This window comes from Cataglyphis hispanica, chromosome 1, assembly GCF_021464435.1.
Source record: "Cataglyphis hispanica isolate Lineage 1 chromosome 1, ULB_Chis1_1.0, whole genome shotgun sequence".
NCBI lineage: Eukaryota > Metazoa > Arthropoda > Insecta > Hymenoptera > Formicidae > Cataglyphis > Cataglyphis hispanica.
This window is the reverse complement of record NC_065954.1, coordinates 2,601,103-2,618,688: the sequence shown is the minus strand read 5'-3', so window position 1 is coordinate 2,618,688 and position 17,586 is coordinate 2,601,103. Positions and strand designations below refer to the sequence as shown.

The 17,586-nt window shown below is 36.3% G+C and overlaps 1 protein-coding gene across 2 annotated transcripts; it reads left to right on the top strand.

Moving 5' to 3' along the window:
- Nucleotides 1-8,465: 8,465 nt before the first annotated feature.
- LOC126852993 (UDP-glycosyltransferase UGT5-like) lies at nucleotides 8,466-16,908 on the top strand. 2 transcript variants are annotated; one of them, XM_050598365.1, is made up of 6 exons: nucleotides 8,466-8,602; nucleotides 13,670-14,075; nucleotides 14,174-14,496; nucleotides 14,741-14,963; nucleotides 15,141-15,360; nucleotides 15,730-16,908. In XM_050598365.1, the coding sequence occupies exons 1-6, from the start codon at nucleotides 8,504-8,506 to the stop codon at nucleotides 16,040-16,042; spliced, it is 1,584 nt and encodes a 527-aa protein (XP_050454322.1). In that variant the 5' UTR covers nucleotides 8,466-8,503; the 3' UTR covers nucleotides 16,043-16,908. The 2 variants fall into 2 exon arrangements, with proteins under 2 accessions (XP_050454322.1, XP_050454314.1); XM_050598357.1 differs by lacking the exon at nucleotides 8,466-8,602 and adding an exon at nucleotides 11,971-12,107.
- The last annotated feature ends 678 nt before the right edge of the window (nucleotides 16,909-17,586 follow it).

Here is a 17,586-nt window from a genome sequence, read left to right as displayed (position 1 = left end):
CCTCTTACAGCCACGGCAACGAGAATATGGGTGGAATTGGCGGGGGGGGTATCGACAAACTTGGGTAATTTTGCTGTCCTATTGGCTCCCGCTATTTTGATTCATTGTAACTTTTGCATTTGAATTGTCCATTCGCGCAAATACGCGTGTATTTGTCCGTGTTTCGTCAAGTATCTGATGGATAAAAAGACAAATACAAATTATTATTATTATAATCATGAATTAATATTATTAACATAAATTATCAACGCGCCCCTAAAAATAATAAATAAATAAATTTTTGATTAAACGGAGTAAAAAATAGGCCAATGATATATTACACAATTATGCATCGTATCGTTGGAATTAATTAACCTGTCTTTGAACAGAGATATTTCTATAAGATCGAGAATATATATAGCTTTGGGGAGTGGCTGCCGTGTCGGTTGGTATTAAATTAATTGAGAATAATTCGAATTTACTTCAGCCAGATCCGCGCTATCTTTGACTTAGGAGCAGCTTTTCATGCTATAATCTTTTCCAATTTATCTCTCGGTTTCATCTTCGTATATCCTCTCGATTATTGTTCTTCTTGGAACCTTGAGATAAACGATAAAAAGCTACGAGTATGCCATAAATACTTGAAATTTTGTTTTAAAAAATATTTTATCTTATGTATAATTGTAAGATTTTCTAATTGCAATCAAATATTTCTGATATTGTCAATAATATACGGTAAAAATCAATTTTAAATTCTTTATTTATCAATTGTTATCTGTCTGCTAATTATTTCTAATTTTGCATTTTTTTAATCAATAATTAGGAATTATAAAAATTTTTATTAATACCTGTAATCAAGCAACTAATTAAATTATTAATTGTTCTATCCTTATTTCTTACTCTTAATTATAAAACGGACTATTTCTCTTGAGATAAAATCTCGAGTATTTATGACACTTACTTTTAACTTTTTACGCTCCTCAAAGGTCCAACTAGAACAATAGCCGAGACGGTACACGAAAGATATAGTTGGGAGATATGTTGAAAATTTATTGATCAAGATTAATTAAAATTAAGTATAATTGAAACAACTGAGACAATTTTTGCTTCGCAGACGTTATGGATGATAAAAAAACAAGGAAGATGACGCGTCCAAGTATATTCCTCGAAGATTCCGGTTTAAGATTCTCGAACCAAACCCACCGGCGCTGCTGTTATTTCAAGTAATGGGGTGTGTTTATGCACGCGAAGTAACTAAACTTAGCTACTGCACAAACGAACAAACCTTCTTCAGCAACGGGCTCTCCTCCGCCTCTCGGCACATCTCCGCACTTCCGCCCGTTCGCTCCATTCTGAATGATAATAAGATTTGACTCGTTAGAAGTTTCATTAGAGCTTTGTTTACTGCGTCTATGCTGGGCGAGAAACGGAACGAAATGCAGATAGACTCGACTCCGCGAAGATGCTGTTCGTGTCCTGTCGAAGGACCTGCCTGATACCAATATCACTTTGAATCTTAGACATACAAGATACCTAGAAAGCGTTAAGGTGTTAGAGGATTCCTTAAAAAATTATTTCACCTGTGCATGTGTCTCCTTATAAATTGATATCACAATCGCTATCGTGTCTTTATCAAAGAATTTATTCTCATTACAAGCTTAAATCATTTTTAGAGACCATTTATATATCCGATACTCTTCCTCCTCTCCCCCTCCCCTCCCCCCTCCCCTCCTAAAAAGATATGGCTGACAGTGCAAATACGTGCATTTCCATCCTTCGACGTTGGCGCTCGAAGCAGCCATAAGTGCTCACTCACGCCGACATTTCAATTTCAGGCGGAAGCCCGTTCCATTTTTATATGGGGAGAACTGCACAGAGGGAAGGAAAAAGAAAAAACGCTCTCGCTTTTGCCTCGCGGACTAATTGCATCCTGCGTTAATCACAGTGATTTCTTTTTTTTTTTCTTTTTTTTTTCATTCCGCGCCGCACTCCGCACTATCTCTCTCGTCATGCTTTTATTCTCAGCGCCGCGGACACAAAACAGGTCATTTATAATCGAGATAGAGACGGCGCTATAGCTAAGATAATCGAGAGAGGCGGCGCGGGATCGTCTGTACAATGCGCGACGTACAATAACGCGCAACGAATATCGTTGCTTAAGTTTCGCGCTCATTCGGTGCATCCGCATCCTCGCGTTGCGGATTTTCTTTTTTCTGAAATTGATTATCGATTTTATCAAGATTAAGTCAAGATTACCAAACATTATTACCTGTAGCCTAATTGATGATGCGTATGTAAATCTGCGGTGAACCCTGACCGAAGAGGACGGGCAAGCGGGAGGAAAATTCGAGCGAACACGCGGTTAGGGGAGGGGAGGGGAGGGGGAGGGGCTGACTTATTATCGCGAGGAGCGCGAATAGATTGACCCGCAGTATGAATGATAAATCTCAACTAGACAAATACAGTGATTTAACATTCGCTAACGAGTCATCTATATGGTAAACAGAGGGGCACTCTCCGCGCTGGCTGTGCCGGCAGCTCACGGCTTATAACGCGGCCGCTTCTCCCTCCTCCTCTCTCTCTCTCTCTCTCTCTCTCTCTCTCCCCTCCCCTCACGCCCTTCGCCGTACCGTGCCACAATATCAAACACCCCGCCTCGCCCTCGTTGCATGGATTTAACCGATGAGCTAACATTTGGACGAGTTCCCAAATTCGCTTTTGCCACGACACCGGCGCCAGAGGTGCCATTTCGCACGATATTCCGCGCGCGTTTTCGTTCGCGAGACGAGTGATAACGTCAACCTCGGGACACGATATAATCGCTATCGCGGGACGTTTTAATTGTTCACCCTCGACCGACGGCGGCGGAACAAAGGGCGCGATATATATTTGCGGTAATATTTTTTATTTACACCGCTTTATGTCGCTTTCGTTTAAAAGAATTTAAAAAATTCTTGTAACGTCCAAATATAATATACAGAGTATTTCTAAACATGTGCGATAAATGTCAAAGGTGATTTTTTTGGATAATTTTTTTGAAAAAATGCTCGTGTAAACTAATGTCTTAATCGGCGTAGTTTTCGAATAATAAAGGGTAAACAAATAAGATTTAAAAAAATATATTTTGATAAAAATAAAATAAAACTCCCTGTATACACTGGAATACAGATACTCAGCGCACGATACTCAGATCATAAGAGTATAACAAACTTATCGTGTGAATTTAATCGTTTAATTTTATAGGTCAGAAGAGTATATTGCGTTGCTTCCCATAAAGGTAAAGCAAATATTGCAATACTTTTAGCTAAAGATGGAGGTAAAAGCATTTCCTTTAAAGTACAAGCATAAAACAGTACATATATCTTATATATATATATATATATATATATATATATATATATATATACTTTATATATGTATATATAGATAACTCCCTTTACTAGGACGCGCATTCGCTTTGTATTTTGAAGTATTTGCTTGCGAACGTCATCACTTTCAAGGAAGATTTTAATATCTTTATTCATACTCCTCGACATATATCCGATGAACAAAAGTAAACGCATCCGCTCCATTTTATCCGTATACGATTTGCAGCGAGCTTGCAAACCGCAAAAAGAGATTGCATCCGTAACGCCCCGGTAGCGAATTTTCTTGCGCGATCGCAAAAATATCATCCGGCGGAGAAAGAAAACTCTGTCATCTGAAAATTTAGAAGACAGTATCAATTTCAGGAAGCGGGCTTTTCTCTCCCCGCCGTCCGAGAGAGTCTCTCTTATTGAACGGAGAAAGTCAGCCCGGTACGCCGGAGCCATTTTTCCATAGCTTGATCTATGGTATCAATTTGGCCGCGGCGAATTCTTGGTTGACGTTTGAAATCGTTATTTATTACTTGTAAGTCTCCGCGCGCGCGGGGGAAGCTGGGAGTATCCGCGAATCAAATTGGATCGAGATCGAATGAGAAGTGACCCACGGGGTATATAGCGTCCCTTTATACTCGTGTATTATACGTTCAGTTTCACGACGGTGGGTTTTTCATCCTGTTTTTTTTTTTCGCAAATAATCTGAGATAGACATTAAAAGACTTTATTCATCGCAGATACATACGCGTCGCGTCTTCCTCCGCGATACTAATTGTAATTAAAACGAGTGTGTCTGACACGTGTGTGTCTGCCGACTTTCGCAGAGACCGCAACTTTGCGAGAGAGAGAGAGAGAGAGAGAGAGAGAGAGAGACTGTATGCCGTCTCTGACAAGGCAAAGACGCGGCCCAAACGCGTATCACAAACACCACATAATTGGCAGAGAATTCAACAGGCAGCGGGCAAAGCGAAATCGTCGGCCCGTGAAGCGACATCGCGCTTCCGGTTCGCATATTCGACTGTGAAGTCTAAAACGATATACATATCTCGGCTTCACGAGAGAGCTCGTCTCGAAATATTTTCAAGAGACATCTAGACACAGATATCACACGCGGTTGCTTTTTCCAGTATGGACTGCCGCCAAATTTTTTTTTTCAAAAGCAAAAAGATTCCTCGAATGAGATCCTGATGAGAGATACTTTCTCTCTCAAAAATATTTCTGTTCACTCGTTGCATTTTCACGATGCATTTAAACGATTTTGCAGAAGATACTGTATAAAAGATATATATTTTCAAAGAAGAGAGAAAAATATTATCATTGGATCAATTTCTTTTTTTCTTTTTCTGAAAGTAATTACAAGATTTAGTTAAGTGCCTCGCGTTCACGTGCGCGAAAAATATGTGACGAGAACTATTCGAAGGCGCGTGCCGATTGAAATTATAAAATCGGGAGGTCGGGAGAAAAATTATAAGACGCGATCGCAAAATGTGCGACGCGTAACGAAAGAGCGTCTGAGTATTAGCGGGCGGGACGAATCCGCGGACCTTCATCGGATAGAAAACCCTGAAGGATTTCGGAGGTTGGGGTAAGAGCGAACTGCTGTACCGTGCAATGGATCGGATTAAATATTATTATGAGGAAGAACGAGACGTGTCGTGCCGCGGCGGTACAGTCTCCGTTCATCCCCGTGGTCGGCCACCCCTTTTCCTCTCCCCCATCTATTCCCGTCCTCCGCTCCTTTCCCCGCCGTCTCGTTTCATGGGAGCGACGCTCGCGAGCCCCTGAAACCGAAGTCTCGAAAGTTTGGCCCCTTCCCAACGATGATGCCGCCATCGACTACACCGCAAGGAATGCATTTTTCATATCCTCACGATATTACCGTTTTCCGTCGTATTAATCGGTCTGGAGAGGAGAAATGGAGGAAAAAAGTAGACAAGAGGCAAGGCAAATTCGCGGAGAATCGCGAGGTAAGTAGAGAAAGAACGTTGAGATCAGACGAACGAGATGTTCCCGATAATCTCAATTTGCGAGCTTCGTGAGCGTCATTTTCTACTTTTCTTGTATTTTTTCAGCAAGTATCCGTACGAAATTTGAAACTATAATCAAAATCTAATTAGTGTTCGGTCGACTTGTTAGTCGCGCCGTGCCAGATAAAAAAAGAGAGATCTATCGAATGAAAATCAGAAGCGATCGAATAATTAAAGCCGCTCGAAGAGCGAAGCACCTTCTTTGATAACGACTCGCTCGCTCCTATCGACCAACGACCGCGATATCTCCGGAAACATCTCGTATCGAACATTAAGAGAATCGCAGACGATCCTCGACGAGCTGGCTTTTGTTCCGGGAACGACAGACCGCCGATCGTATAATTCCCCGGAGAGCTCCAATAATTTTGATATGTAAACACAAGGTGGAATCTCTCCTTGTCCCGCGATATCGGCCTGATTAAAATATCTCGGGTGCTTGGATTATCGCTCCGAACCGTCGTCGTCGTCGTCGAAACTGTCCGAGTCAGACATCTTATCCCATACTTGGAAACCTCTTTCGATCAGAATAGTCGATCGAATCATCCGTGCCAATTCTCGTCTGACAAAGATGCTTGCGATATCTTCAGATCTTTTTCTCTTAAGGATTTTCTTTTGAAACTATTTATATTTAAACTCTCTTTAAAATTGGAGAACTCCAAAGATATATATATATATGTATTTAATTATTTCAAAATTTTAATTTTAATTTCCAAAAAATTGATAATCATTTGCTGTTAATCCGTTATCCTCCTCAAAATGCACGACATAATTATTGATAACTGCCGTTAGTTTGTACTTTTCATTATAGACGATTTGTGACTTGAATATCCATGATAACTGAAGGCACTCCTCTTTTCTACAATAAAATTGGAAGTCCGTTGTTGCCGCTGAATAATAATTAGTGAGCATCGGGACGATTTAAGATTTTCATCTCGCGATGCCTTCTGATATCGAATTTACTCCCCGGCTTCGCACGAACGCGACGATAGAATAGAAGAAAAAAAAAAAGACGCGCTGACTTCGATGAGGGTGAATGAACAATTAATAGCGGAAGGGCGACTCAATGCCGGCTGGGGTGGCGAAAACGCGAGGAGGTGGCCGGGGTTATAATGACGAGGCACTAAATAACAGCGGCGACCGTTAAGGAATGACGAGATAAAAACCTTCTTGGATCGTTAGCAAGCGTCCCGGCCATTTCTTATTCTCTCTCCGCTCGATCTCTCTGCCTCTCTCTCTTCCTCTCTCTCTCGCTCTCTCTCTCTCTCTCTCTCTCTCTCTCTCTCTCTCTCTCTCTCTCTCTATCTCTTTCCCCCTTCCACCCCCACGCCGCCCTTTACGCGAAATGGACTCCTTCGCTCCTCGTCGAATATTTCTCTCCTCTCGTCCTCTGCCCATTTTCTCTCTTTGCCCTCGTCTTCCTCCACTCAATTCTCTCGCACCCCTTACAGAAACTTTTAATGTAATTGCCGCGGGACGTGAAAACCGCTGATACCATTGCCCCTCCCTCCCTCGCTCCTTTCCCCGAAGAAATCCGATCCGTGAAAATAAGTCGAGATAGCGGCACCCCCTGAAATCCCACCCACTCGCTTTCCCGCTTCTTCTAACCTGCCGGCTTCTTTTCTCCTCTCTCCCCCCCGCCCCTTCCCTCCCTCTCTCTCTTTCTTTCTTTCTCTTTCTCTGTCTTGCTTCTCGTCGAAAAATTGTTTCATCTGCTCCTGCCGAGTCCCGTTTAATTTCCACTCTCCCAGACCATTCCTGATAACGTCGCGAACGTCTTCTCACCGAGGATCTATCTCCCTTTGCACTCCTTTATCGTGAGCTCTCTTTATACTCATTCTCTTTATGCTCTCCCTCTCTATCTCATATTATGTATTTTACACTCGCATTTATCATTTGCTAACCACATAGTTCCCAGTATTGTGGAAAAAAAATGAGGAATACAGTCAGACATGAAAATTTTTTTAATTTTACTATCAAAGGACGAGATTATCGAGAATTCTCGTTAACGCTTTGTAATATTGAAAAAAACAATCTTCCACTTATTCTCTCCGTGCACCTATATAAGGCTGCATATTATACAACAACACCAGTGACACTTTACTCTAGTTTGAATATTGCTGCCCTAATCGTGAAAGCAATTACGAACAAGGAAGTCCCGGTCGCTGAAGGCCACGAAGACGCCTCGGTGAACGCCGGCGATACCGAAACGCCTCTAACGATATCATTACGCGGTTCATTTAAGTTAGATAACAATGACTGTCTATGGCCGGCGTGCAAGAAGGGAAACAGCTACAGTATCCGCCACATCTCTCGCTTCCGGCCTAATTACTTTCCGGCCTCCGGCGGCGGCGTCAGCATCGGAGAGCAAGGGTAGCAGCCTGGTAAGGCCATCTTCATCGACCTCCTTCCTTCCTTCCTTCCCTCCCACCTCCATTCTCTTTCCTTCCCGCCAAATCAACCTTCGACCTAACACGGTGTAAGATAGGTAAGATAAGTAGATAGGCGCGACGTATCCAGGTCGAGCACCTGGCTCGGCTCGTCTATTCGCAAGAAGAGGGCGAGAATTCCTTCTCTCTCGAGCGCGGCTTCCTTTTCGTTTTATTTCTTATACTCCAGTTTAATTAGTTCCCTGATAATGCCCGCTATCTCTTCTCCGCAGAGCGCGAGGCGAGAAACCCTCTCCGAAGCCGGGGAGTCTGAACCTACCGACCCGTCCGGCTCGATTGGTCCACCCAGCATCCCGCAGTGGCGTTCCACTGATCGGCTCGTCGAATCTAATTTCTCAACGATCGTCCACGTGCTAACGGAAAAAAACAGACGTACTCGCTTATGTATATATATTTATAGGTTGTCGCTTACAACTTAAGTAATAAAAACCAACCGTATCATTTATCTTTGATTGTAAAGAAATAATTATTAAAAATAATTCTTATTAAAAATTCTTATTAAAAAAAAAAACTCTTAAAAATAATTATTATTCTCGCGTTGTCAATGTTATCAATATCATATACCAACGACCCCTTATCCAAGTTATTATCTTATCTTCGAAATTTCGAAGCTTTAAAATGAACTGCACATAAAAATTGACACTAAGTTTAGAGAAATCAATAGCGCGGTCATAATATACATCCTATAATAATGTGGTCAAAATCAATTATAATAGTGTCGATTTTATGGATTATCGCTGATGGTGCTCGCATTCTCGTAATACTTCCAGAGCCATCTTACAGTCATCAGGTTTTTATATCATTATTTTTCTCTTTTACATAGAAAATAGATTTTATTATACCTTATATTATAAAGCAATTTTTGTAAAATTCTTTCTTTAATTAAATTTTTCTTTTTTCTATTTTGTTTCTTTAGATTATTTTTGGACAATGCAAACGTCAATAAAAAACGTCTTTCTAGATAAATTTTAAATACATATTGTGTCTTCATTCGATCTTCAAACCTTCGTAATTTTTTTGATCGTATATATTATTCTCTAATGTAAGCAAATTAACTTTACCGATTTTAAATTTTATTTACCTAAAAAAAAAATTTTGCATTTTATTTAAATCAATGATTTTTTTAATTAATTTTTCTTTCGTTTCTTCGCTCGCGTAATTTAACTAATATATACTCTGATAATTGACGAGATACCAATAAATAGATTGACAGCGCTTTGTCGAACGTACAAAATTTAAAAATCTACAAATATTCCTGTGCACGGCGAGTAATCTGCAATCATACATATAACTTTGCAACGAAATGACACGGGGTTCCTGGTCGATCGGCACCAGTCCGCCGAAACGCCGACAATAACTCGCGCCTTTCGCGTACGAACCGCGTAGCCGATTTCCAGGCAAGCTTCCAACCAGGAAACGATTCGGCCTGTCCAAGTCGTATGTTTGTTTTGGAACAGCCGCAATGTACCTCCCTCCTCCCATCCTTTCCTCTCTCTCTCTCTCTCTCTCTCTCTATCTCTCTTCTACCATCATATGAGTCGCCCTTCTGGTCGTGGTGGCGTCGCAGCCGCTATCACCCACCGCCACCCATCGTCCATCCGATATGCGAACTCAACCCTCCCTCCCTCCCTCCCTCCCTCCATTCGGCTGGCGGTGGCGGCGGCGGCAACTCCAGTGAAAGAGCACCCTTTCGGGGTTTGTGATGCGTGCAGATGGTCGTGCACAGGGAAATCACGCGTGGCTGCGCACAACTGCGCGGCCACATCGAATGCAAAACGTTCGGCCGACCGTCGCCAATTAGGCCAATGACGCTCCTCGTGCCACCTATAATAATGGTAACGCTCGTTCCCCCCTTTTATATCGCCCCCCTCCCTTCATCATCAGTTCTTCTTCCCCGTCCCGCGATACAACCTGTATGCGCACAATAATGAGATGAGATCGAAGAGGCAGCTGGGAAACGTGACGTTACGTTCTAAAAAACGCACCTTTCTACGTATATACAAGTATAAATAATGCAGATAACGAATCTTAAATAATCTTAAATTTTAAATACAATATGTTAAAGTATTTAATATTTATGTATCTAAAAATATTAATTATATAAATATTTTATTCTCTCTAAATTACATCAAGTATTTTAAAATAAAATCTATATTTTATATATTTTATACGCATTATATTATATTAAATAAAATATCGCGAAAATAAGTATACAATAATCAATTTTCAGTAATAAATAATAAATTAAATAAATTTTAAATTGCTTACATATTACAGTTGTCCGTTGCTACCCGGACTTCCTACTCCTCTCTTATTTCATCTCTGTTTTCTCACTTACTCATAAGGCAATCGCATGTATACTAATCAAGAATAAATCTACAGATATCATCACATTATCTGTCGAGATATGATCGTGACAAATATTACGGAATGTCGATTACACATGCATTGTAAACAAGTAAGGGATTATCAACTTGTGCAAATAATTTACTTTTGCAACACTAATATTTGTAAAAATATGGCTATTTAAAATTAAAATTTCGCAGAATGTAATATCTGGAAATATGATATAATTGATTTCAATCAAATCACGTAAAATATGCACGTGCGTAAACAAAAGTTTTACAAATATTATTACCTTAAACGATATGTCGATATGTTACGCCTTTCTGTTACTTGAATCACCCTATTTAAGTATCTTAATCTTTCAAATGAGACGAGGAAGAATTCAAAACAAGAAGTACAAAAAATCTATTTAAATTTAAACATATTCTCACAGGTGTAATATTATTGCAATATCGCAATAAAACAATTAAAAAATTCCCCCTTTCCATCTATATGATTTTTAATTTTTTTGAATGAATATATTATGCGAAATAGATACGGAAAATAATATCCGTCCTTTCGATACACTCCGTTACAAGGTGCTTATCGCGAGTATTAGTTAATCGCGCGAACTGATATTTATCAATGTAGTAATCGATGCGAATAATCGTCTTTGATATCTCTCGGTATTTTATCGCATCTCGAAGGGTCAAACACCTCTGCCGTGCGAATCAAGGCCACAGTATACAAACAATAACACGCTATACTCTGTATACTATGTAATAATTTTTGTCAGTGTTATTATAATTTTGTAATATTTTAATTATTATTTTTATATATTTTAATTATAATTATTTAATATTATAAAATAAAGGCACATGAAATATTGTGTTTCTCGAATTTTTAATTACTTATTAATTAATGCTTGCGTAATTACGTATTATCGTAATATATAATTACTTATTAATAAAAGCTTGACATATACATTGTTCCTTTATCACTTGATTTATCATACTTGATCTATCATACTGCACTTTTTCTGAAATGATTAACAAATTACATTTAAATCGATGAAAAATTTGAAGCGCGAGGCAAAACTATAGCTGCGTTTCGATATTTACCGTCTATGTGATGTAAACTATAGATTTCCAGTACTAGCAGTGAATATCAGAACACGTTGTTTTAATTTTTATATTTTAAATAAATGATTGCAAGGAGTACCTGCTTCGATAAGTAGTCGTTATCTCAATATCCTTACAATCACAAAAGTTGATAATGTCTAATCATAGATGTCTTATTCATAGAAAATTTCTTTCTTTATTTTTAAAATATCCATGCATTTTAAAAAGCAGATAATGTTTGAACATTTTTTTCGAAACTTAACAAATTTAAATTTATTCTTTGTCTAAATAGAAATTGAAGGAAAATCGTCTTCGTATATTTAAAATAGTTATTTTATTTTTTTAATTAGACAATTATACATAGAGAATCATAAGTAACCAATTATTTGATATGTCAATTAATTATCTCTATTCTTGATATGTCAATTAATTATTTCTATTCTTGATATGTCAACTAATTATCTCTATTCTAGTGAGAAAACATTATCTTTAAAGTAATTAAAGATTGTAATTAAAAATCTTATCCTTCCTATCTTATAAAAAATAAAAGTAATATACTAGGAAACATAACTTCTATATTAATCACTATCCAAGTTATCTCTCTTTTCTTATCTGTAAAGTTTAAATTATCTTAAGTAATTATTTATACATACACTTCAAAATTTAAAAAGAAAAATAGCACAACTAATAGTCTCAGTTTAGAGAAATCGGTGATCGTGAAAGTTTGATGTGATGATGTCCTGTAAAATGTTATTCTTGAAGTTAATTTTAATAATGCCCATTCTATGGATTACCATTGATGCTGCTCGCATCCTTGTAGTTGTTCCAGAACCATCTTACAGTCATCAGGTTCTTTTTTTAAAGAATTTATCATTTTTTTATTATTTTATTGTAAAATAATCTACTCCATAAACCTTTTTATAAATTTTTCTTAAGTAATGCCAGTGCTTAAAGAATGCGTTTGTTTTTAGTCATTTTCAAAATTTCATGAATTTTTGTCAAATAAAACAAAAAAAAATTGAGAGATTAAAATTAAAATTTTTTTAAAGATTTTCTTGTTTTTTAAATTATTAAGTTACAAGGAGATAATAGAACAATTTTGTAAATTTTTTAAAATTTATAATGCGTAATTATTTTTAAAAAAGAGAATTGCTAAATTTATATGTATTTATATACGAAAAAACTTAATATATTTTATATATTTTAATATATAATAAATAACTAAATATATATATATATATATATATATATATATATATATATAAGGCTCTTAAAATATAAAAATTTTTGCGAAATATATTTAGATAATACGTTTGCTGTAATCAAAGCGTTATGAAAATATTTGAAAGCGGTGTTCTTTATTAGAACACGCGTCTTGAGCTATGTTTAGAATTCAGTTATCTACATAGCCTTTATCCGCTTTACATCATAGAGATTTGCACGAAAAGGGGTGTTCTTGTACACGATGCGAGATATTAAATTCTTTACTTACGTTAGTTTATGGATAAAGAAGATGAGATGTCAAAATTTTATCGCATTATACAGATATAATATACTTATCGTAAAGATATTTTTTAATCAAGATCTATCTTTTGTCTTTTCTTCTTTGTAAACTTCATGCCTTGACTTAAAAAATTTGTCTCAAAACGATTAAATCACTCTAATAAAAGTAATAATTAGAGAAAAAAAATATATCTTAAAACGTATAAATTTTTATCGTGTAAGAAATGAAAGATATAATTTTATTATTAAATCAATTACATACCTTTAAAAATGTTCTTCTTTCTATAGAAGAATAATATACTTTTTTTTTCACTGCAAATACAACTTTATATATATTATCGTTATTAAAAAGATTATTACTATTAACACAATATATACCATTGACAGATACACACGTGACGTTGACTTATTGACTAACTTGCATAAATTTTCGAATTTTAGTGAATCATTCTTTGACTATTGATTTCAATTTGATTTTGGATTGTGACAACTAATATTGCGCATGCTAAATTTTAAATACAAATTTAATTTTTAGATATTGTTATCTATGCTAAAGATAAATTAAAAAATTATTTTAAAAATATTCTAAATTATTTGAGAAATATCTGAAAAAAGTCTATATATGTGAGAGATAAAATCTTACGATTATATACTACATCATTTATATATCTATTTATCATCTAACATTTTATGGTAACAAATACATTAGCTATTTTCCAAATATATTACATAATTACAAAAATTCCATAATTTTTTTTACAAAATATCAAGATTATATTATAAATTAGCTATTATAATTATAGCCCTTAAATATATCGTCTATCTCGTGATTATTATTTGTGTAGCTACAAAAATCTATAAATATTAAATATTACAATTATATTGACATTATATTTACGGCTTTCTAGGTAGCCTTCAGACCGATAACCATGGAACTAGCGCGAAGAGGTCACGAGTTGGTCATTTTTACGCCGACCCCCATAAACGATCCCACTCTTCAAAATTACATCGAGGTGAAGTTGGATTATTGCTCTTACAAAATAGACAAGTCACTTGACGTCTTAGGATTAGCCAAATTAGGGGCATGGCCTATTCTGGATGACTTCTATCGACGTAACGAAGAAATGACTGATGGTGTGCTATCCAATCCCGCCATGCAGCAGCTGATATCGCCCAACAGCACCGCGAAGTTTGACTTGATCATCGTCGAATACCTATTTTACGACGCGTTGTACGCGCTAGCGTATCGCTTCAACGCACCGTTAATCGGAATCACGTCGATTCCGATTATGGCTCATCATTATCACGCATTCGGTATATTTAATCCTATCGAATTTATAATATTTGCTCGTATCTGCATGTGACACATGCACAATTACGTCACCAATATGATTATGTTTCTTATCGCGCAGGTAATCCCATATTGTGGTCTTATGTGCCGGATTTATTGGCGAACACTTTGGATGAAAATATGAATTTGTTAGATCGTTTCGTCAACGCGTATTATTACATTCGTCAGATATACTGGTATCAATATTATATTATCCCGCTGCAGGAGAAGATGGTGAGAAAACATTTTGGAGACAACATGCCGCCCGCTCATGAGCTTGTCTCGAAAATGGACTTGCTTCTGGCAAATTTTCATCCCTTCCTTTATCCACACGCACATGTTCCCGCAATCATTCCCATAAGAGGATCTCGTCCAATTAATCGAAACAACCACACTCTACCAGAGGTACGTATAAGTTGATGCAAGCAAAAATGTCGTTGTTTTGTTAATATTGAGAAATTTCTTCAACACTCTGTAACGTTTGACATAAAAAAAAAACATACTACGCGTATACATGTGCAAGGAAAAATAGTTCAAAAAGTTTCTATTATGCGATACAGTCTACTTTTGTCTCAATGTTGCAACATAGAATTGAATTTGGAAAAAGTTAATTAAAGCAGAATGCGCGTTTTTTTTTTTTTTTTTACAGGATTTGCAGAAAATATTGGACAACCCAAAGGGAGGATGTGTAATATATTTTAGTTTAGGCTCAAACATAAAAGGTACATTTATATCTGCCGAAAGACTTGAAATGTTTATGAAAACCTTTGAAAATATAAACTGCACAATATTATTCAAGTTTGAGTCCAATCTCGCGAATCAACCGAGCAACGTCATCATAAGAGAATGGTATCCGCAGCATGAGATTCTAGGTTTGTTTTCATCGCGTAAAACCTTTATGCAGAATGTCATATACGTGATAAAAGAATTAGATTTTAATAACAAACTGCGTTCTCTAACATAAAAGAAATAAATTTACAAAAAAAAAAAAAATAGAATTATCGAACATATATAAATTATATAAAAATTCTCGGTTTTTATCTAATTAGCACATCCAAACGTACGGCTCTTCATCTATCAAGGAGGCTTACAAAGTACCGAGGAAGCGATAGAAAATGGAGTACCCGTGATTGGCTTCCCCGTTTTAGCCGATCAACATTATAACGTAAAGCAACTTGAGAATTATGGAACGGGAAAAAGACTCATCATCACCGATGTGACCAAAAACGAGCTCGAAGAGAACATAAATGAGATTCTGACAAATTGCAGGTAAAGTTTTTTTTTTTTTTTTATTATCAGTATCCTCTTTTAAAAAATATACATATGTCTATAGTTATCAATATCTCGAAATTTTCCTTTTATTTTCAATATTTTAATTTTTAATCTAACATCTATTTTAATATTTTAAATTTTAAACAATCAGATTTTTTTTTATTTTTTTTTAATTATTTAACCTACAGTTTTAAAAGGAGCTCAATTCCTATATATATATATATATATATATATATATATATATAAGTTAGGTTTATTAAAATTCTTTATAAAATCTATAAACGTAAGAAAATTAAAATTGAAAATAGGAGCAATTTTTGAGATATCAGACCAATTAATCCGTCTGTGCCATCTCTTTATTTTCAGTTATAAAAATAACATGCTGAAGCTGCGCGCCCTGCTACGTGATCTGCCATATAAGCCATTGAATAATATCATTTGGTGGATCGAGCATATGATACGTCACAATGGAGCACCACACCTTCGGAACAAGTCGCGAGATATGCCTTGGTATAAGACTCAACTATTGGACATGCTTGCGATTGTATTCGTATCAGTTGTTCTCATTATGTATATCGTCATAGTGATTACACGTTGCATATTTCGAATAGTCATGCTCACGTGGAAAAAAGCAATGTCCAGAACAAAATACAATAATGATGATAAAAAACAACAATAATGATAACACACGTCGAAAACGAGAACTTTAATGTGAGTTATAATAAAAAGTGTCTGTATTTTTCCAAGAAAAAAATGAACTTATGTAATTATATAAAATCATACATAATTAAAATCAAAATTTTTGCCGAGATATACATGATCTAGTCATATATAATTAAATCTGAAATTTAGCGATATAATCTTATCTTTATATAATCATATTCGGCTGGATATGATTATATATAAAACTGATCAAGCCGAATATAATTACGTAAAGATAAAATAATATTACGCCAAATTTTGGATATTATTATATTTGATCGATATTATTATATTCGATAAAATGACATATGTCACCATATCTTTTCATAACTAATTATGTATATTTGACCATTTTTTCTCGAGTTGTGCTGTTGTTTTTTCATCCGAGATTATATCTTGCATCTCGCGCGACAAAATAAATGGATAGTAAATGGATAATAAAATAAAAAAACTTTTAATAACGATCGAACAATGAATTAATAAATCAATATATTTAAATTGCAATTGTGCAGAAACATTCGCACAACACGCGCACTACCTTTACTTTTTTTATGTTGTCGACTATATCGGAATGAAATTTCTTGTTTCTTTTTTTTTTTTTGTATTGTGGTAAAACCGCCGATGTTTCATTCTCAATTTGACACAAATAAAATAATGGCTAGAAAAATACTTTATCTCCTCTTACAATAAAGCAATGTTCTAACAAGTTACGTATGTAACCAGACTATAATTCTTTCGAAGTCCTGAATTAAAAGCGATTCAATAATTTCATAAAATTATTAATAACAATGTCACGCATGCAAACATCAATGTAACCATCAATAAAAATTATCAATAAAACCATTCTTATATGTACAATTAAATTTCAAGAACAACTAATAGCGTATAATCACACATATCCAATTTTACAAATCATAACATTAAAATATTAAAGTCGTGCAACAAATATTAGTAGATACATCCTATCGAAAAATAAATCGCCGATTCCAGAGAGTGCAAATTTAAATTTAATTTCACGATAATACTCTGCGAATATGGTAACTCTTTTTTCACGAATTTCCGTTCGCAATTTCCACAGTTGCGATATTCAAAATATACTCGTAAAAAATTGTTCGTTTCTACGAGCACGTCCGCTTGCACGGCGGAGCGGGCAGAGGGTGAGAGAGAGAGAGAGAGAGAGAGAGAGAGAGAGGGGGAGAGGAGCGAGGGAGGGAGAGAGATAGGTGTACGTTTCAATAGCAATGAGCCGCGAAATTGCTTTACGCAATCGGCCATTATTTGCTTGAAAATTTTGCCGCGTATCCGCGAACGACTCGCCGTTTGATATGATACGAAATATTATTCAATGTGCATCGCCGAGCGCGTTTGATTGCGCGCCGATCGCGCAATTATTGATGATAACGACGCGCCGCCGCTCGTCGGATTCCTCTTCCTCGGCCCCGTGTGTAATAAAACGCGACCACCGCCCACGCATGCACGTACGGATGCACGGTTATCGCACCGTCGGCGTCTCTGCGCTTG

What these genes read in the sequence shown, in the direction of transcription:
- LOC126852993 (XM_050598357.1), top strand. Translation starts at nt 11,991, where the DNA reads ATGATGTCCTGTAAAATGTTATTCTTGAAGTTAATTTTAATAATGCCC. An exon ending in AACCATCTTACAGTCATCAG is followed by an intron (nt 12,108 to 13,669) that starts GTTCTTTTTTTA and finishes ACGGCTTTCTAG; the next exon opens with GTAGCCTTCAGACCGATAAC. An exon ending in TCCGCAGCATGAGATTCTAG is followed by an intron (nt 14,964 to 15,140) that starts GTTTGTTTTCAT and finishes TTATCTAATTAG; the next exon opens with CACATCCAAACGTACGGCTC.